The sequence below is a fragment of the Dendrobium catenatum genome, unplaced genomic scaffold (assembly GCF_001605985.2).
Source record: "Dendrobium catenatum unplaced genomic scaffold, ASM160598v2 fragScaff_scaffold_2, whole genome shotgun sequence".
NCBI lineage: Eukaryota > Viridiplantae > Streptophyta > Magnoliopsida > Asparagales > Orchidaceae > Dendrobium > Dendrobium catenatum.
Window position 1 is genome coordinate 131,302 of NW_021318464.1, and position 22,928 is coordinate 154,229.

Genomic DNA, 22,928 nt, shown 5'->3' on the forward strand with positions numbered 1-22,928 from the left:
TTAAGCTAAAAGTTTGAGTAAGTAAAGTATTGGGTTGATCATACAATATGATTTGTTCAAGTTGCCAACTCAGAAGACTAGATTGTCCTATCCTAACAAGGTTCGTCCGAACAAGCTCTATATTTATTTGGATTGTACGATTAAAATTGTATATTTTTACATGTACTTGTGTGTGCTCTAGATCATTCAACCCACTTTACATTTGAAATGCAAAAAGACTAAAGAAAATAAAAAATACATGCTGACCCAATTTGCTTCTTGATCAACTAGTCTTCAATGATCTTCTCATTCTCAATTTTTAGCTTCCTCAAGTCCTTGTCCTGATTCCGTCTCATATGTGCTAAGTATTGCTATCCTTCATTTGCATGCACACAGCTCATCTTGGCTTGTTAGTTGAGAGCTTATGCTTCCAACTAAGAGGTCTTGAGTTCGAGTCTGTGTATTCGTTGTGTGTGTGAGTTTGTCTTAAATGACCCAAATGTCCAAAAAAAAAATCATTTACATGCAATATTAGTATAAAAAGTAATATCCTGGCATCTAATCATTCTTTTTATTATTATAACAAATAAAAATTGTGATCAGTAAAATACCAATGTACACTAGATTCATGGGATTCACTATTTAAAACCAAGGTAAATGAAGAATTAGATAACCTTAGTTGATTGCTACATTCAAATCGATCGCAAATTGGGGTTGATACAATTAATGAATGCTTAAGATTTAAAGTATCAATCGAATCACAAACACATGCGGCCTGCACGTTCACAATATAATGAATTTTTGTATGTGAAATGTCTGCATTATCACCTACATTATTACAAGATGATGAATTTAGTGAACTCACATGGGTCTCAAGATGATGAATGCTTAAGATTAAAAATATTCAATTTATTCGTTGCCGAAATAAAAATTAAATAACTCGTCAAGGGAATTTGTTCATCTATAGCTCCTACTCTAAGATCTCAACTCCCAGAATGCCAAAGCAATACAAAAATAGGAAATCTGCAATTAATTGTCATCAGACGCAGCAGTGGACGCTTCAGCAGCCTTCTTTTCCCTCTGTTTTTCTCTGCGTTTCTTATTTCTCATTGCATTTTTGTTTATTTCTCTGTATTCAAAATAGTAGATGTGAAGAAATTAACAGAATAAAAATTCAGTTCCATGGCTGAAAAATGAATAGAAAAAGGTACGATGAACTTACTCTGAAGAAGATATTCCTCCAAAAAGCTGTCATTAGAAAGTAAGAATCAGTACAACTCTTTATCTTTAAATAATAGAGTTCTCAGTAGATTGAGAATGTTAAGGTAAGAGTAGATCAGGCACGCAAATGCATGTCAAGTGTTTTAACAATAGGCATCATAATTGCTTTCTAAATCATGAAAATTTGCTCATATTTGATGTTATTGCATATCGGTGATGATTTTATAGGATAATAATAATAATAATAAGCTATATCCAGAACAGTTACAGGTGGTAGTAATATAACAAAATTTGCTAGCTTAAAGCTTCTTGTCATTGTTAGAAAAGAGTATAGGCTTTCAATATTAGTACAACCTCATATAATATTTTTAAGAATGACTTCTCAACAAGGACTATATGGAAAGATGTAGTTTCGAATGAAAGTTGGGAAAGTTAAACAAATTGTTCTTAAAGAGCTTAGAAAATATGTAAAGCCAAAATAATGCGAAAAACTGCACAAATGATTAAATTCCATAAAGGAAGCAACAAACAATCCGAAACTAGACTCAATTTTAGGGAAGGATATAGAAATTGTGGTTGGATAAGTAGTTTTTAAAAAACAAAAGTGAAAACAGCACAAGCAACCCCAAACGAAGTGTTAGTTACTAATCAGTCTCAATATTTTCAGAATTTATATTTACTTAACAGCATGTAATTAGTAATTATACAATAAACATACCTCTGCCTTAACAGCAGCAGCATTCTTAGCATGTGGTGGACGATATGCTACAGGTTTCTGCATTATATTTGTGGAAACCTTTGTTGCTGCTTGTGATGTGTTCATGGAAACCTTGGCTGCTGCTTGCGATGTATTTGCTGCAAATATGGAAAAAGCTTGTGATGACTTCGAACTTTTTAATGAAACGATCACAATATCAACCTAAGCCAAAGTGATTTTTTTAAAACGAGCATAATAATAGCTGTTTTTTCCAACCTTGTGTTTTTGTTTCATCAATCTTTATGATGGAAACAGACTTGACAAGATCCATAATATCGCCAAATTTTTCAGGTGCTTCCGGCTTCCAATCAGCCTACATGTCTAGGTGAAGTTAATCATAAATAAGTGGAGAGGAAATCAAGTAAGGAATTATTAGATAATGGTCTCAAGGCTAACCTGGTACAACTTGTTAAACATTTTCTTAAAATATAAAGACCCATTATAGTGGAAGATCTTAATCCTTAAAAGGGGAAACAGGACAACATCAGCAAAATTAACCGAGATATTGATGAAATTAAGGAAATGAAATAAATTACCCATTGTCTATTTGTAGCCTTGGTGCCGTTGTAGCAGTCATAAAATAGAGTCCATCTGGAGACCATTCACTACTAACAGAGCACTCTGCTTTTGTGGTTCCAATTAATCTTTTCTCTGAATAATCCCAAAATGCCTGAAATAGGATTTAAATAGATCAAATTATGAAGAATCCTAAAGAAACTCCCGAAAAATAATATCTCCACCAAGGACATAGAATTAAAAAAATGAGTATAGAAAAGGGGGTTATTACATTTATTAAAGCTGCACAATAATGTTTTTAGGCAGAAATGCACTCTTGTGCAATTAACAATCAAAGTTCATTGCATACCAACCTAAAATATTTAGATTATGGGCTCTAGTTTCCACATGAAAGGTTGGGTTTGGCCTTGAAGAAGCCATGCCAAATAAAACTTGCTTTGACCTCAGACTGACAAAACTCAACCCATTCTCATATAAAAACAATCACTGAACAATAGCCCAAACATAAAACACCCATTGCCGCCCAATGGGAAGGATGGTTTTGGCATCACAATTGAGAGTGTTGGCAAGAAGTCGCTTCAAATTTCCTGCTAGGAAAACAGCTGCTCCTAGCAAACTTCAGTTCTCACAAGACGAACCTTATTTCACGTCATAACTCTCTTATTGCTCTCCTCCCTGCTACCAACCTCTTCATTGCACTCCAATGTTCTTCCACTGCGGGAGGATCTTTTCCACCAATGGAATCCCAATATTTTATAGAGATCTCCTAAATTTCCTTTTTTTCTTCCCTCCCACACTAGAAAATACATCTCCTCGCTCCCCTAGTCTACAAATTTCAGTTATACACATATCTACATCTACATAGTCTTTTCCCTCTCTTTCTCTCTCACTTCATACAATTTTTCATATAGGTTGAACTTTTCAATCCTAGCAAAGCATTCACATTGGAAACAGTCTCTCTAAAAATTTTGTGGTGAGACTGTAAGTCTACATACAAGAAACCCTCCTTATACCTTGCATTAGCGGGAACTCCATGCCTATAAATAATCTTTTTATGGATAAGCTGGCAGGGAAAAATATGTATTAGTGTTCTTCCTAATAATGATACTGTTGTTCGAATACATTTTTGAATCTTTATAGTTTAATCATGTGGTAGACAGTTAAATCTTCATGTAAATGATAGTTTAATGGAAGTAGCAGAAAAATTATATTATTATAAGGATAGGTGCAAACACTTTAATAGATATTAAGACAATCCTTGTCAAGCTTCAAAGTACAATCAACATACCATATCACCAGGCAAGTTGCCAAATCCTGCCAAACATATAACTGTTCCAATGGTCAAAGAAACATGTATGAATAGAGAAAAAAATAAGGCTAAACCCATTACCACTAGACCAATCAATTCATAAAAAAGCTTGAAATCAATTTCCCTCCAAGTTTTAACTTGCAAAGCGAATTGTTTTTTGGGAAACAAGACAATTTTCCAGACAAGGATACATTTCCCTTTCGGATTCCATCTGATTGTATTGTATGGGCCTGAACCCAGCTCAAGCAATGGGCGGCATTTGTGGTCAAATATCGTTGCTCTGGAGGGAACAACTGAGACAAATGAAGAAAAAAATAAGCTTAAATCAACCTATAAAAATCAGAGCAAGCAAGGAAAAGTTTGAGGGAAAGAAAAACATACATCCATAGACAACGGCAAATTCCAAACCTGAGGGTGACCATTGAACATCATGAATGGGACCCTCCTTCCCTGACAAATGCTCCAAAGATCAATGATCCTGACCTCGTACATAAAAAAAAAAAAAAAGGAAATCTATGACAATAGAAAAGAAACGAAAACATACTAAGTGGAACAAGTCCCTCATGACTGCCATCGGTTGTCAGGTAGTTCAACTTAGACTCTCCATAATAACTCTGGTTCGTTTTGTCCACATCAGACTGGGCCACAGCTAGAAGACCTGTAGAACCATGGTTCCAATGTAGTTGTATGCTTGAGCACCGGAAGAAGCTTCTTCTAGCAATAGGATGAGCCTGCGCATCTTGTTTACAAGAAAAGATCTGGACACTGGCAGGAACACCCTAACAGGCGTATATGCGATGTCAGAGACCTAATAGTCCAACAAAATTTTACAAACCAAATGATAAGAGACCTTTGATTCTGGAACAAATGCAGCAATATGAGACCCAGGAGTCTTTGAAAGCTCTATTGCCATCACACCAGGTACTCTCAGCCTATATATGATTCCTTTGGTAAAATCCTTCCCATCAAAAAATTGTATCTCATTTGTTACCATCCGACAGGCAATGGATTCATCAGAGCTAAATTGAATTGCGGGCCTGTAGAATGCATAAATAAGCAAGAGAAGTGAATAATTTCATACTAAAATGTGTAGATGTCAAGACTTAATTTGTTGAATGGTTGACTGCACCATGTGGTTTTAGTCATATTCTTCTGAAAGTGCTGATAAACAGCAGCTCCATTTTCTATCAGCCAGAGTACCACATTCTTCTCTTGTGGTGTAGTAGATTTTTGGAATGTCTGGATAAAAGTTCCACATGGGGACAGAGTGGAAGCAGAAACAGCAGGGATATCAAAGGATTTGATCTTCGTGGAAGTGTTGCAATCATAAACACAAATTGATGAGCTACTTTCCATCACCATAAGCCTTGAACCGCTTTCACAGTACTTCGCAGCAGTGCAAGAAACTCTCTCAAGTTTGACATTTGGTTGACCATTATTGAATGGAGGCCCATTCCAAATGGAGAATCCTTCAGGTTCTCGAGCTGAAGAGAAACACAGAGAAACCAAGAAGGCAAATATAAATAAACAATAACCTGATTTTGGGGACCAATCCGTAATAAAGTAGTAATACCTAATATTTCTAGTGTTGGTGCTCGGTCCATGGCTGATAACACTTGCAACGAATACCAAGAAAATGCTGTGTACAAGTATGAAGTTCTGAGCTCCAATTTTAGCCTGCATGAGAAACTGTCATGACTCTTTTACGAAGAATTTAAAAAATTATGATATTAATCAAATTCTATGCTAAAATTTGATGTTATATAGAAATCCCCGAAACATATGCAACGCAGCCAACAAAAAATGATTTTATCTTGGTCTGCATGTACTTCACTGGTATGCTAATTTTTTTTCTTTTAGCATGTTAAACAGGACTACGCAGCTATGGCCATTCATCATTAATCCAAACAAAAGTTTGAAGTGCAAATTGCCTAGAAGTTTTAATGAATGGGTCTGAGGCAGCGGACTTGAGTAGCATAATATTTTACATATTATAGGTTGAATAAAACCCTCAATCCATTAAACATGTAGTCAACCCATAATGTTAGATTGTCTTGCTCTTCATGCACAGGCAGGGGCATGATTTACTCATGTAATCAAATGAAACCTAATCATACCACACATAAACTTACAAAGATTTTCAATATGGACCTTGCTAACCTTAATTAAATATTCTCAAACATTGAGACTTGGTTAGTTGTGAAAAATAGCAGAGTAGTAGATACAGAAGAAACAATTTCAAAATAGATTTCAAATTCAACAAATTCCTATAAATTTAGTACGTATAAGGAGTTGCAAGATTAAAAATAAATATTCCCGAAGTATACCATATTAGAATTTTAAATTTTGAACACAGCTTAAGTAATGGATTGATAAGGGAATTTAAAACATAATCAGTATTATGTTTTAACCATTGATGAGGGAATTTTAACCATAAAGAGTTAGAGAAGGACAAACCTTCAAAAGTTAAAAAAAACAACCAAACAAACAACCTTGAAGTAGTCCATATTGTTTTTTAGACTACTAGGAAGATTAATTTAGCTACTTGATAATAGGAAGATTTTCTACCCCTTGTTAAAGGTAGGCAAAGGATATCTAAAAAACAATATGGACCATCATAGAGGTCTAATCAACACTGACTACTGAAATACACTAAAATTTTCAGTATAAGAGACTACAGAAATTATGATTTAAACAAAACTTAAATAACCTCAAGTCAAAACATAACTCAACTGTCAAGAGTTTTGATCATATGCATTGAATAAGAACCTGATAAAATAAAATAAACAATTTACTTAAAGTCCCACAAAAGAAAATTGAAATTCTGAAGAAAAATAAAATTATACAACTTCAAAATATTTTTAGGGGCTGTCTGGTAGCAAGGTTTTAAGCATGATTTTCCATAAATCCTACCAAATGGTTCAGGATAAATACCACCCCATTGTAAATCCCGGATTTAATTTTTTTGTCATAAATCCAGGATTTAATATTTTTTGTCATAAATCCAAGATTTATTGAATCCCTTCGACATATTTAATAGGTTTTACACGAGCACAAAGAAGCTGTCCCGAGTTCTTGTCAACAAGTGTGTTGGAAATCCTTATCCATGGAAGAGATTGCATACTGTCACTGCACCCTACCATTAATGCAATCTCACACCATCATCTTTGAGACTTTCGACTATAAGCTACTGTTGTTCCTCATTCGTCATCTCCAATAAAGAAGGTAGACAATCTACCCAACTTTTTTTAATTGGTCATTTTCACTAGGGTAGATAGGGTCCTCCAATTTGAAAATCAAGAATGATCATCAAACAATAGCCGATCATTATTGAGAAGGTTTTTTTGGCTCAGATTTGCCATGGTTTGATTCTAATCCCATGGAATGCTTGCAATAGACGTAGAGTCACATGTTATTTTTCATGAATTTTCAGCTTTGTTATGTAATTAACAAATGTATAGCATTAGTTATTTGATTTTAAACAAAGCGCTTTAAATTTATTGTGCAACTCTATCATTCTATTATCCCGTTAAATACAAATAACTAATGTGTACTTTTATTGTTTTGAAATATCCCCTGTATATAATGTTTTCACTTACACTTTTTGTTGTTATATCTGGTAATTTGCTTATTAGTGTTTTTTGTAATATTGAATAATTTTTTAGTATAATCAAATGAGTGTCGTCATATTCAAGAAGCTGCTAATACGAAATAATTCTTACATGAAGATGGAGTGTTTGAAAAATTAGACAACAATGAGAACATAACTCTAGCAATCCTTGCAATTTATGATGCCCTTAAGGAAAACAAAGATAATAAGGCTACCCTAATAACCTGGGATGGTCATCTACTACAAAATTGGATAGAGTGCATCGTAAGCTGACATCCATGTTTCTATGTATCATCGGCATAGTTGTGAGTAGCTTTTAAAGAGTACTTACTTTCAGCATCTGGACTATCATGCTCAATTTTTATTTGTTTAAAATCTTTGATGTGGAAAGTGGTCTATATTTTTACTTTGTATTGCACAAGAATGAGTTTAACATCCATTAAATTTTTTTCTATATTACATCATGTGATGACTTAACAAAAATATTATATTTGTTCTTATGAAATATGCAAGGCTTTTAAAACCGGACCGGACCGGCCGGATAATTGTGTCATTATTATAATATTTAAATATAATAAATATTTATTACGTCATCCGGTTCGACCCCGGTTCGACCCCGGTCGAACCATCAAACCTCTAACCCCTCTTTCTTCCGGTTCATTGACCGGTCCGGTTTTAAAAGCCTTGGAAATATGTGCTTTTATCAAATTGGAATAATGCTTTTATGTTTTTCCAAGTGTTTTTAGGATTTATAAATAGCTTAATCTACCTTGTTTAACATCATGCAGTCATAGAAAATTATTTTTACATAGAGTACTTATGATGCTCTTTACGGCATTGTTTGATCACAACTAAAAATAAATAAAGTGATTGTCGAGCTAACTCCATCTATCTTTGAAGAGGGCAACTCTTCCGTAGAAGAATTGCGCATAAGAAGATTTATATTTGATAGGGCATACACATGTTATTAGTACGTAAAGGATGTGCTGGTTGGTCATCAAATGTGATATCGTCCATACTTCAGATTAACAGTCAAGGCTTTTGTACATCTAAAAGATCTACTAGTATTTCACATTTTGTTTAATGATATGAAAAATATGATCGCAACTGAAGAACTAGGCATATTTCTTTGGAGGGTAACACATGCTCATAGCTACAGAAAACTATATGAGTTTTTTCAACATTCACTCGAAACAATAAATAGATACTCCAATCAAGCTCTACAAGTTATCATGCCGTTATCAAAAGAGTTCATTAATTTGCCACTACCTACTGAAGATTGTTACCCTTTCATATGCATTTCTAACTAACCAAACCCTCTGAAAACTCTTTAGCATGACGTGCTAAATCTTGATAAATTATTTGACAACTCAGTTTAGGCTTTATGACAATTAATTTAAGAATTTAAATGTGAAACAATGCATAATGCACATGAGAGAAGTGAATACATCACATAATTAAGATAGATAAGGCTTTAGAAATAAATTACGGATCGCACATCTAAAAACAAGAACACATAAATTCTTACAGCAAAAATGGTGACAAGTATGACGAGTAAATAGAAGATATGTTTAGATGAACAAATTGACTAAATAGAAGTGGACATCAATATCTTATATGTGATTCGATAATGAGGGCAATAGGATATAACTTGCAGTTTGGAGTGATCTTATTATTTTAAGTGGCATTTGAAATAAAAAAAATTGTAAGTTGTTTATAGTTTAAATTTTAATTCAATTTTTACTAACATAATCAATATTTTTACCCGAGCCTCCCAAAAATCAATAGAAATTGCATATCTAGCTTCCCTTTGAATTCTCTCACTCATTTTTACATGTACATTAAGATCTTCATCAGTCAATTCTACCTCATCAATCTAAGTATCGTGCTGCATTGCAGTTGATGGCATATTGAAGTAGAGATTGTATGCACGCTAGTGACCAATAAATTTGTGCAACACTGCACATGCAAGTATGATGCATGCTTGAACACTAAAAGGAAATTGTTGCATGTGAGTTGGAACTTAAAATCAATCCTTCCAATCCTAAATATTCTCTTGATTATGCTACACAACTATGTATGCTGACGGTTAAATAACTCATGCTTAAAAGCATATCTTTTAAAGGTATTTCCATGATAATCACTTAGGTGATAACAATAACCTTGAAACAGTGCGATAAGTTTATCAGTGTTGCATAACTGAAGTCAACCAAGTCGTACTTATCATGTGATACTTAAAATTATCCCTCATCCACTGTTCATGTAAGAATATGCATATATGTAATGAGCCCTCCCACCCAGCAATATACACAAATTATTTGTTGAAGGACACCGCCGCCATCACATTTTGAGACAACCTTTTCGATTACGTTATTGATTTTTCATATGACTACTAACCATAAAAAAATATGTATACCACCAATCGCACCCACTACATTTTTGAAATAAAGTTGAAACTGTCATTTTAATGTATGAAAAGATGACAATTTATGCCAAGTGATGAGAAATTAATGAACTCCTTTAAAAAAGACACAGTAGCCTGTAACATTTAATTGAAGTGCCTGCTAACCATTTCTAGTGAATGTTGAAAAAACTTAAAAAGCTATTTGTAGCTATGAGCATGGTCCCCCACCCCACTAATATTTCAATAAACTATGAAGCACACTAGTATAACTCCGAGACACATAAAAATCCCAATTCCCAATTTATAACCAAAAGCATTGATAAGATTGTTTCAAATGACCAACAAGTATGTCCTCTACGAACTGATGACCTGCATATGTCCTATCGAATATAGATACTCATATGTGAATTTTTTCATTAGAAGAGCCGCTCTTTTCTAAGATGGAGGTAGTCAGTTCAATAATTACTTTATTTATTTGTAGATGTCATTCAACAATGCTACAAAGAGCATAAAAAATACTCCATGTAAATAAATTAATGAAATGACTACATAAGGTCAAATAAAGTAAATTAACAACAACATCAAGCCTTTATCCCACTACGTGGGGTCGGCAACATGAATCCTTTTTCTCCTTGTGTCCTATTAAAAGTCAAATTCTCATTTAAATCTAATAAAGAACGATTATTTCTAATATTTTCTAACCAAGTCTTCTAGGTCTGCCTCTACCTTTCTTAACATAGTCAAATCTAATACCTCTACTTTCCTAACCAGGTCATCGGAAGGCCGCCGTTTTATGTGACCAAACCATCTGTGGTGACTCTCTCTAATCATATCTTCTATTGGAGTCATGGTTTAAAATTGCGCAATATGAGGCTCGCCTTGAGGCCCGCCTTTGCGCAATTCCAGTAAAAAACGCCTCGATGCTTACGCCTCGAGTTTTTGTTATGAGGCTTGCGCCTAAACTTGGTTGAGGCCCGCCTTAAGGCCCGCCTCGCCTCACTGGCATGAGGCTTACGCCTCACGCTATATATATTAAAACTTATATAAATCTTGAAGTAAATGCCCGACATTTGACTCTATAGGAGAGGAGGAAGGGGAGAGAGCAGTTCATCATAATGATGATTCAAATGAAGAACCCCTTAGTGATGACAGTGCTGATGATTTATGAGTTCTTATGTGATATGTCATCGCTATTTATTTTTAGAAATTGGAATTATATGTTAATGAAAAGAATACTGGGATTTGGGAAAGATAGCATTTTGAGTTGAACTATATTTCATGTTGTCTTATTATTCAGATATTTTGATTTCACTTTATATCTTATGCTTTTTTATGTTTTATATTATTCACTCATTAGTATTTAAAAAATTTATCATTTTATATTTACGCAATCTTTTGATTTTGAGGCTTACGCCTCAAAACGCCTTGAGGCTTATGCCTCGCCTCACGAATGAAAAACGCCTCAATACCCGAATACGCAATTTTAAACATTGATTGGAGCTACTCCAACCTTTTCAAGTATATGCTCATTTCGTATCATATCTCTAAGGGTAAAGCACTCATCCACCTGAGCATCCTCATCGTCTGTCACACTTAACTTAGTATTATGGCTTCTCTTTTAATGGCAACATTCGGCACCATAAAGAATTGTAGGCCTCACCACCATTTATAGAATTTTCCCTTAAGTTTGAGGGTACTTTCTATCACACAACAAGCCCGATGCATTCCTCCACTTAACCATCCAACTTGAATTCTGCTGATAATTTCTCATCTATATCACCATCACTCTGAACAAATGATCAAGATATCTAAAACGTGTACTCTTATTAATGACTTGATCGTCCAAAGTTTCACAATCCCCTCACTAGGTCTACTACTACTAAAATTACACTCCATATTTCCGTTTAGATCTACTCAAGTGAAATCTTTTAGACCATAAGTTTGACCTCCATAATTCAAGTTTACCTTCAACTCCCTCTCTAGTCTTCATCAACAAGAAGAGATATCATCAACAAAAAGCATACACCAAGGTACATCCTCTTGCAATTCTAGTGAGAACATCCATGACTAAAGCAAAATGATATGGGCTTAAGACTCGACCTTGATGAAACCCAACGAAATAGGGAAATACTTGGTCAAACCACTTGCGTATTGAACACAAGTAATAGCTCCTGCATACATATCTTTAATGATTTGAATATAAGCATTATTGACTCCTTTCTTTTCAAGAACTCTCCATAGCACTTCTCTTGGAACTTTATCATATGTTTTTTTTCTAAAGTCAATAAATATCATATGTAGATCCTCTTTATTTTCTCTATATTTCTCTATCAAACCTCTTAATAAATGTATGGCTTCCATAGTCGACCTACCCATAATGAATCCAAATTGATTTTGAGAAACATTAGTATCACGCCGCAAACTATGCTCCATAACTCGCTCCATAGTTTTAAAGTATGACACATTCACTTAATTCTTCTATAATTCGCACAATCTTGTGCATCACATTTATTCTTAAAAATAGGAATTAACACACTCATTCTCCACTCATCTGCATCCTATTAGTCTTCAAAACAGTATTAAAAAGTTTAGTAAGCCAAAAAATTCCTTCATCTCCTAAGCATTTTCACACCTCTATAGGAATATCGTCAAGTCCAACAGCTTTTCTACCCTTCATTTTCTTTAAAGCCTCTCTAACTTCGTTTTTACTAATACATCGATAAAAACAAAAATCTTTATTTTTATTTAGGGTGCTAAGGTCACTACAGTCAATCTTATTTTCACAATCTTCATTAAAATATTTTGCAAAATATCTCATCCACTTTTGTTGAATATCATCTTCTAAGAAAAGTATTTTTTGATCTCCATGCTTAATACACTTCACTTGAACTATATCCTTACTACTTTTATCTATTTGTTTGGCTAACTTATACATATATCTTTCTCCTTTCTTAGTAGCTAATATATTATATAAATCACTAAAAGCTAAGAACTTTGCATCGCATATTATTTTCTTAGATTCCTTACGAGCCTCTTTATATCTTTCTCAATTACATAATTTTTGTAATTAAACAAATTTTTATAACAAATCTTCTTATTTTTAATCTTTTCTTACACATTTGGATTCCACCACTAACTATTTTTACTATTAGGAGCTTTTCTCTTTGATACTCCAAGTATATCTTTTATAATATTCTTAATATCACTAGCCACTTTTTCCCACATAACATTAGCATGCATAGACAAAATCTTAAGATCTAAAATCTTACTCTCAAAAATATTTTTGTTAATATTATTTAAATGCCCCCATCTAATCCTATAATATCATTTTATTTTATTTTTTCTTTTTTGTCCCTTTATCGTAAAGTCCAAAACTAATAATCAATATTTGTTACATAAATTTTCACTTAAAATAACTTTACAATCTATGCAATTTAAACGATATAATTTCCTTATAAGAAAATAGTCAATCTGAGTTATACAATACCCATTTTTATAAATGATGAGATGCTCCTTTCTTTTCTTAAATAAGATATTAGCAATTAAAAAATCATAAGCTAAACAAAAATCTAATATGAATTTGCTACCTTCATTTGTCGCTCCAAGTCTATGGCCACCATGAATGCTTTTAAAATCATCTACCTCTCTACCAACATACCCATTTAAATCTCCTCCAATAAAAATTTTTTCTTCAAGAGGTATCTTTTGTATTAATTCTTCTAAGTCATTCCAAAAATTTAATTTTGAACTCATATCCAAACATACTTAAAGAGCATATACACTTATAATATTAACAATCTTAGCATCAACAATAATCTTTAAAACTATAATTATATCTCCAATCATATTAATTTTTATAATATTTTCTTTTAAACTCTTATTTATAATAACACATACACCATTTCTAATATGACTCCTACCAGAATACCATAGTTTAAATCTTAAATTATCAATTTCCTTAGCCTTCTCTCCAACCCATTTAGTTTTCTGAATGCACAGAATATTTAACTTCCTATGAATCATAATATCTATTAATTTCATTAATTTTTCTGTAGGGGAATCTATATTCCATGGACTAGCTTCTTCACCCACATCTGACCTTGATGTGGGAGTCCTTGCCTATTTAACAATATAGTCGGGCGCTGATGCAGCGGCCCTTGCACACTTGTCACTGTATTCAGGCCATACAGCGCGTCGATTTCAGGGATTGCCCTAGCATTAACACAATTTCTTAAAGGATTCATGTCATTATTATTCGACAAGTTTTATGTTGGTTGTCGACTATCTAACACAACCCTCCACTTTTCTCATCCAGGACTTGGGACCTGGCAACGACAGTGTTTCAAATAGAGTAAATTAAGTTATTCATAAATTCTTAAACATATTTGGATATGCATAAATGTATTGGTCCAAATTGATAATAACTAAGATTTTATAAGAATACATAGGAATCTTTTTATTAAGCATCACATGATGTAATACAAAAATAGATGATATGGAAGTTTAACTCATTCCTATGTAATACAAAACAAAACCATAAACCACTTAACATAGCAAAAAAAAATTAAAAATTATAAGTAAAAATATCATATGCATAAGATATTTCAAAATAAAGAAAAAAATCAATTTTAATATTTAATAAGATAATGAAATGATAGAGTTGCACGATAAATTTAAAGAGTCTTGTTCAAAATCAAATAACATACGTTATGCAAAATGTTAATTACATAATAAAGCAAAAGGCCCATGGAAAAATAGTATATGACTCTATCTCCATAACAAGCATCCTATGGGATCGAAAGCAACCCATGATAAATTCGAGTCAGAAAATTTTCTCGTGAAAAATTGATTGCAGTTTAGTGATCATTCCTATTTTTGAACTAGAGGACCCCTTTACTCTAGCAGAAAGGACGTTTGTAAGAAAAAAAAAAGCAGGGTAGAATGTCTAACTTCTTCACCGGAGATGACAGACGAGGAACATCAATAGCTTTTGATCAGAAGTCATGAAGAATGGAGGCACGAGCTTGCAATGACAATATGAAGAGAAGATGGTATGTGAACCCTCCTATAGATAAGGATTTCCAACCCACTCGGCAACAAGGATGCATGAGAGCTTCATCATAATCCCATAAAACCCATTAAATCGGCAGAACTACGGGATACATGGTAGGATATGATTTATCGTGCTTATTTTTTATGTTTGGCAGGATTTAACGTAAATCCTATCTAAATCCTCTTAAAACCTACTACCAAACAGCACCTTATTTTTTCTCATTGACAAATCTTGACAGCATTCCAATATTTCTAAAGATATTATATCGGGTTATCGGGTTTTAACATCCCTTTAAATAGATCGTAGTAAGAAAAGAAAAAACTAACACACTAGTTTATATGCCTGCCGCTTCACAGTGACAACAGTTCATCAAACCTTCAAACACTTTGAACAGCATCTCAAATATACTTGTAGTCAGCGAAGGATTCTACATTCGAAGCAATGTATATTGCAACAATATAAGCATTGTTAGAGGTCGGAAAAACAAAGAATTAGTTACAGAAACATCCGTAGATATTACTGATTTTTATGTGCACACTTATAAGCTAAACATAAAGAAAAAAGTTCTTTTCTGAGTAAAACGTAGTGAAATTTTAATTCTGTTTTAAGAGAAAATAAGTTTCTGATGCCAGAGCAGGAAGCCTCTCAATTAAAGGGTGCCTTCATTCTAACAGAAATAAAGAAGAAGATTGGGAAGAAATAGTAAATCACAGGATAAAACGATGTGATTGAGATGAATCATAGGCGAGTCTCTCTAATGGATATTAAGTTGGTGGAAGCCGCAGCCGACGGCGTCGGACAGAGAGCAGACGGGGTAGTAGTTGGGTGTTGCAGAAGATGGACTTTCTTTCTCTTCTTCTCACGATCTTGTTTTCTCACAGAAATCACACGCACGACCAAAACGCGGACGACTGTACAGAAACCCGGGCGAGAGATCAAGAGGAAAGCGCGAGGAAAGCGCGAGGACGATATGAAAATAAATAGATAGTTGAGAAGTTAGGGCTTACAGCTTACTCGCCTAAATGGACAAGAAGGTACTCTGCTGAATTAGTTTGCATAGTCTAGCTCATATATCTATTTGTGATAACATTCTGCTTGCATCTGAAATCTTTGGAGAGTTTAATCTTAAGAAGGCTAATAAATTCTTCTGTGCCAAATTTGATATCCATAAAGCTTTCAATAGGATTTATAGAGAATTCATTCTCAATCGGCTTCTCAAAAAGGTTTTCCACCTCAATTTGTTAAGTGGATTAATGTGTGCATATGGATGTTTTCTTCTCTATTTCTATTAATGGAGCCTTGGAAGGGTTCTTCAATTCTAAAGCTGGTATTAGACAGGGCTGCCCCTTGTCTCCCTATTTATTCAGTATTGCTATGGATGGGCTTTCCTCTCTGTTTGAGGAAACTACTTTGAACAATCAATTTTTAGGTATTTCCAATGAGGGGCTAAATATTTCACATTTGTTGTATGCTGACGATTTGCTGGTTTTTGGCAAAGCCAATTCTCAGAATGTCACCATATCTGAGAAAAATTCTGAACTCTTTTGGGTCCTATTCTGGTCTTCACATTAACTATGCCAAAAGCTCCATCTTATTCTCTAAGAACGTTCCTGATGAGGATTCTGTCTGCAGAATTCTCGATGTTCCTATCTCTAATGTCCCCCTAAGGTATCTGGGACTCCCTCTCTTCACCAAAAAGCTCAATAAGATGGATTTTCAGAGTTTGTTGAAAAAACTATATTGTCATTTGGATGGTTAAAAAGCAAAGACCTCTTTAGCCGGTAGAATTCAATTCATTAAATTTACTATTTGCAACATATTGGCCTATTGGATAAGAGATGCTATAATCCCCAAATCATGTTGTAAAATCATCTATAACATATGCTCTAGGTTCTTATTTTTTGGGAACATTCACAAGAAGAAACTCCATTTAATTTCATGGATAGATACCTGCAAGCCCAAACTGTTTGGTGGCCTTGGAATCCCCAATATTGAATCTCTCTACCATGCTTTTGGGTGCTCCCTGATTTGGAAATTTTTTTCGTCTAATAGCTTACTTTCTCACTGGTGGAAGCTTAAATATATGTCTTTGTGAAATTTAGATTCTAAGCGAAAATTGGCTTACTAGAAATTTCTTTGTGAGGTTTCTATTAAGATCAAAAGCTTTATTAATCTCTCTATTTAGGGAGATTCTTCTCTTGCTTTTTTATGGGACCCTTGGTGTAAAGGGAAATATGTGATGGATTTGCTTACTGATGTTAATTTGGAGCATACTGTCTATACTTACTCCACAAAACTGGTTGGTAACTTTTTTTTGTGATGGGTCATGGCAGCTTCTTGCCTCCCTCCCCAATTTTGTCACTACTGCAATCCTTTCTATCCAGGTGTTTACATCCAGCAATACTTGTCGTTGGAATGACTATGACAAACCCGTCTTTAAAAAATTTCAATTTCATTTTTATAATAAAATCACCAAAGTGAACTGACATTATTTTATTTGGCATAAAAACCATGCTATTTGGTATTCGGCTTTTGCATGGATGGCTATTAAATATGGACTCAAAACATCTGATTTGCTTATTAAGAGAGGAATTCCTGCTTCCTCTACTTGTATGCTATGCTCTGCTGAACCTGAATCTCACTCACATCTGTTCTTTGAATGCGATTTCTCTATGAAATTTTGAAAATTATCATTCCTCATTCTGATTTCTTATTGATGAGGCTGACTCTATTCCAGTTATTTTCACATCTTGAGGAAAGGAACATCTGTAGGAAAATGAAAAACTTTTACTTTCTTATGACTTGTACTACTACTTATTTCATTTTGAGATAAAGGAATGATAGGCTATTTGGCAATTCCTTTAAGAATCACTTGCATATAGTGGACAAAATTAAGAAGGTTGTGATATTTAAAACTTCAAAATGGAAGAGTTTGCACCTTTTTCAACACCTGTTATGCTGAATGTTTCGATTCGGTTTTGTTTTTGTTGGGTTACTTCCATCCAGTTTTGGATTGCTCGTTGCTTTCTCTTGATTTTTCTGATACCCGTTGGAGGGTCCTTGCTGGGCAACCATGGTATTACCAAGCTGCTATACTCAAATAGAGATGTTTTGATGGACAATGATGAATGCAGGCCCCCACCAGTTGCTCCTTTGGATGGTCTATTAGCAACCAGGAGGTTTTGATGCTCAATTCATTGTGGGAGGTTCCTTTTTGGGCATTCTAAGTCCAGCCCGGATTTTCCCCCCTTCCTTTCACTTTAGTTACTGTATTTTTTTTTTTTCATCTCACCGCTTTTAATTTTTTTTTTCTCTCTAGCATGTGAAACTGTAGTTTTTGGTTTTTACAGCTTTTACTTGTAATCTCTTTCTTTATATAGAATGGGCTTCTCACCCCAAATTTTCCAAAAAAAAAAAAATTGATTCACCTTAATGTTACTAGTAAATTTTTTTTAAATATATAACTATGATATAATTTAATTATTAAAACTAATTTATTTTTATAATATTTTAATATAATTTAAAATTTTAAATATACATTATTTTCTTCAACTCAATAACCTTTAAAGAAAATAATACTATTCACCTAAATTGAGGGCAATTTGCTTTGTTCGTTATTCATCTAAATCAATAATGAAGTCATTAGCATCATCATTCTCCATTCTATAAGTATTCTTTAAATATTTTGTGTGATTCCCATCCTAAAGGCTTCAAAACATTCATCTTCACATACAATCCCATCCATCTAATGACATACTTACATTAAGGATTTATAATGAACTCAAAAGTCCATAAAATTCTATATATATAGTGACCTTAATCTCTTAGTTGATAAAAACTTTGTCACACACCATGTATGCCTTAAAGCATTTGAATCAATCTATCTCCCTATTATCTTTAAATAAAGAGAGAGTACCTTCTAAGATTTTAGATGAATATAAAATATATATTTCTAAGGCTTATATATTTTAAATTTTTTAAAAAAGTAGAAAACTTGCAATAAAGGTTGGTATATATTTTACATTTAAATACAAACTATTTGCCTCCATGTTTACTTGTGCAAGTATTTATTCATATGTGTCTTGCAGGTTACGATCAGATTGAGCGAAAGGAGGATGTACTCCTCCCTTAGAACAGCTCATTCGAGGGACTCGCTCAAAAGCTAGAAAGAGCTTATCACTGGAGTATGGCGAATCAAGACAGGTCACATACTCCAGACAATTGTCCCCGAGGAAAAGTGACCTAAGAAGTTCATCTTTCAACTAAGCAAATCTTTATTCATCTAAGGCACCACATCACTGTTTTGTTTCTCTCCAGTGTTGTGTATCGGGTTGCATGGTGCATCCTGATTCGCCTTCGGACAGTCTGGTGACTGTACGCAATAATTTCTCTTGAAATTGAGTATTATTGCATCCTGGAATATTCATGGCATTAGAGAAATAAAAAGTTTACTATCTTAGCTTTATACGAAGATCCAACATGCAATCAAATAGAGAGAGTGTGCAATATTTATAAGAGACACCAAGATTTTTACATGAAACCCCCAAAAAAGGGGGACAATCATGGGTCCTAGCACAGTTTGAATGAATCCACTAGTATTTCTAGTTGATTATAAATGAGGCCCTTCATTGGGGGAAGGCTATCACGACCCGGCCCGGTAAGCTTGCAAAGACGAGGTGGCAACATATAGTCGTACGATAAACATTAAAATCTAACCTCCATTACAACATAAACATGTATAATGTTCATTGAAATATGACATAAAAGAGTCATTAAATCACACACACACACACACACACACACACACACACACACACACACACACATACACATATATATATATATATATATATATTATTTTCTCTTCTACAAGTCTTCAATAACATCAAACACTAAAATAAGTCAATACAATAATTTCTAAGTTCATAAAATATATAATATATGCCTTACACACACACAACACTAACTGAAAGAAAAACCTGTCACTCCGTTTATATCCAATCCTACGACGCTAAGTAAACTATCTTTCTACCATCAGTTCCTAGATAGTTCTCATGAAAATGAATCCCACAACAAAGGATGAGCTTACTTGCTCAACAGGAAATTAATATTTCCCATAAAAATTTCATTAAACAAAAATAAATATTTTTACATAAAAAATGAATAACAATCAGGTGAAAACTTTAAATAACAACCATTACTGCATAAATTTTAAACCCTTCTAAATAAAATTCTTTTTATAACCTTTTCTCAAACATAAACTTCTAATGTGCATAGAAACAAATATAAACCTTAATATACATAATATTTACTATAACACCATCTCAGAGGTACCCTTAGAGGTTGTACTGATCATATATATATTTTCATTTATTTGGTCATTTCTTTACCATTGGCTCTGAAGAGCCCCTTTATCATTTGGGTACTCCGCATCAACATATATAGTTTCATATCACAAACTTATAAACTATTTTTTAGTCAATCATATACTTAATGAAAACTATCATGATTCATAAATTATAAGATTAACACATGAAAATCACGAATAAACTATAGCATGTAAGCTTACTAACATATTTAAATAAAGATACTTTACTAATAAGTTATTTTCAAAACATAATTCATAAATCACATAACTTCAAAAACTTTAAAAAGAATTTGTATTGAATATAAAGAGTAGAGCAACAAATGAAATTTTTACAAGAGATATGAGTAACTACCTTAATACAAGTACATAAAAAATCGTGGTGTCGCTTTGACACACGTCGCTCTCCTTATTGATCACAACCTAACATTTAAATAAGACATAAATAAATTTTATATTCCTTAAAACTTTTTCCTCATTCCTCCTTTTAAGAAATAATTAAATTAAAAATTTATTTTTGGATTAAATAATTATTAAAATATTTAGAAACATTTAAGTCATAAATTCCCTTCCAAAATCATTTTAAATCTCTCCTTAAACCTAATTTAATAATTATCTTAATCATTTTTGGAATTATTAAATTTAAAAATTATGAAAAATTCAATTTTTGTTAAAAACCTACTACACTTAAAACATTCCTAACATCATATGAAATAAAAATTATAAATAAGTTTGCTTGAAATTCACAAATTAGGAAAAAACAAGAATTTTCCAACCCCAAAAATATTTGGGGAAAACATCATTTTTTGTGGTTAAAATATCTTCTCTATCCTTCCCTATTGATTTCGTGAAGAAATATTAAGTTTTTATCAAACCCTAGATTTTTCTCTTCAAAAAATATTTGTGTAAAAAGGAGAAATACTAATTATAATGCATACCTTAGTCTCCTCTACATTTTTCCCCAAGCTTGGCTATCGGAATCTGCTGTCGGAGCCTCCTCTCGTCGCTAGCTTCACGTGCGTCCGCCCCCTCTCTCCTGTTAGTTTTGGCCGAACAAAACTCACGCCCCAAATGAAGAGGCTTTGGCCTCTTCATTATTTAGGGAGTTAGGAATAGTCAAATTAATTACTTAAACTTTCTCGGGTTTAATAATTACGAAGGGTATTTTAGGCATTATGAAACTTATAACATTTTCAATTTCAAAATTAAGCAAAATTGACTATATGTTCTTTATATCAAATTGCTTGAAATTTTATATAGAATTTTAAAAATTTTATTTCATCGAATTCTGATGATATTGAATTTTCACTTAAATTTCATCGTAGCGCATCGAAATGTGTGCGACACCCACGATTATTGATTTTAACTTTTACTAAGGCGTTAGCTTGATGTACATCATATATGTATATTACATGGTGGAAATACAAAGAATCATTGTTGTTGTGTTTGTTTGGTCGGAAGGATCACAGTCGATGGGTGACAGAAGTCGAAAAGACCATAGTTGAGAGGCGATAGAGGTTGGAAGGACCGTAGTCGATGGGTGACATAAGTTGAAAGGATCGTAGTCTGCGGGCAATGGAGGTCGGAAGGTCTGTAGTCGGTGGGCGACATAAGTTAGAAGGATTGTAGTCTACGGGCTATGGAGGTCATAAAGACTATTGTTTAATAATGAAGTTTGGAATGACGAAGTTAGGTAGAAGTCCAGCCTCGGATAGAAGTCCGATGAATGTCCGGTGATAGGTAGAAGTCCGATGGAACTTCGGTGTCTCTTAGAAGTTGGTCAGAACTCTGGCGTCACTAAGAAGTTGGGTGGAATTCCAGTATTACTTGGGGATCGGGCAGAAATTACATCTTCACTTGGACTTCAGATATAATTTTGTGACAGGTGCAAGTCAGGCTTTAGGGAAAAGTCTATCGATGGATAGAAGTTTGGCATCAGAAAGAAGTCAGGTGAAAGTCTAGCGACATGCAAAAGTCCGACGTCGGGTAAAAGTCCGACGTCTGGTAGAAATTCGGTTACAAGTGGAGGTCCTGCGTCGAGTAGAAGTCCAACCTCAATCAACTTCCAGGCAGAAGTCCAACGTTAGGTAGAGGTCTGACGTCGAGTAGAAATTCAGCGATAAGTGGAGGTCTGACGTCGAGTAGAAGTTTGACGTCAGTCAATGTCCAGGTAGAACTCTGTCTTTTAGAACTCCAATGTCGGTAGACTGTTGGGTGAAAGTCCAGTGGTGGTCGAGGAGGAGTCTCTTCCTTGCTTCATTCTATTCTCTTCTTGCTTGAGCCTCCTTCTCTCTCCCACCCCCACCCCCTCTGTAGGGTCCATTTTTATGAGAAATGAGGGGTCTATTTATAATTTTCTGAGAGTGACATGGCCAGTAAAAAAAAGAAGAGATCAGGGGCAAGTTGGGAGTGATTTGAATGGATGGCTGATGTTCAATCCTTTGATCATAGATTGTTTATTAGGCATTTGAATGACTTAATGATATCATAATTTTATGATCTTAGGCTCGCTAGAATTGTCTCATCGAGCCACTCGATTTAACTATAAGCATGTCAAGTTTGAAAATTGTTTGATAATCCAAATTATGGTTTGAACCTTCTGAATGTGCTTCGGGCCTTCGATTTGGACCAATTTGAGCTTAGATTGGGTCAAATTTGGAGTTGTTGGGTTTGTATTTCTGAAACGTTTAGTTCGACTATAAGTTCACTAAAAT

The 22,928-nt window shown here is 33.8% G+C and overlaps 1 protein-coding gene across 8 annotated transcripts; it reads right to left on the bottom strand.

Annotated features, from left to right (window-relative positions):
- Positions 1-693: 693 nt before the first annotated feature.
- LOC110093581 (eukaryotic translation initiation factor 2A) lies at positions 694-21,270 on the bottom strand. Of its 8 annotated transcripts, none has more exons than XM_028693752.1 (15): positions 15,857-16,106; positions 15,561-15,760; positions 5,356-5,459; positions 4,912-5,266; positions 4,633-4,819; positions 4,327-4,561; positions 4,164-4,232; positions 3,974-4,075; positions 3,762-3,802; positions 2,494-2,627; positions 2,354-2,417; positions 2,174-2,270; positions 1,919-2,055; positions 1,202-1,227; positions 694-1,108 (listed from the first exon to the last, which is right to left on the bottom strand). In XM_028693752.1, exons 3-15 carry the CDS (start codon positions 5,384-5,386, stop codon positions 1,009-1,011), a joined length of 1,578 nt encoding a protein of 525 aa, XP_028549585.1. In that variant the 5' UTR covers positions 5,387-5,459; positions 15,561-15,760; positions 15,857-16,106; the 3' UTR covers positions 694-1,008. The 8 variants fall into 8 exon arrangements, with proteins under 8 accessions (XP_028549585.1, XP_020674171.1, XP_028549672.1 ...); XM_020818512.2 differs by having other exon boundaries at positions 5,356-5,471; XM_028693839.1 differs by lacking the exons at positions 15,561-15,760; positions 15,857-16,106 and adding an exon at positions 21,153-21,270.
- Positions 21,271-22,928: the final 1,658 nt, after the last annotated feature.

Excerpts from the sequence above, each read along its gene's own strand:
- LOC110093581 (XM_028693839.1), bottom strand. The coding sequence starts at position 5,386 with ATGGACCGAGCACCAACACTAGAAATATTAG. Across the intron at positions 4,233-4,326 it reads TGAGGGACTTGTTCCACTTA|GGAAGGAGGGTCCCATTCAT; the intron begins GTATGTTTTCGT and ends AGCATTTGTCAG. Across the intron at positions 2,271-2,353 it reads TGTTTAACAAGTTGTACCAG|GCTGATTGGAAGCCGGAAGC; the intron begins GTTAGCCTTGAG and ends CTAGACATGTAG.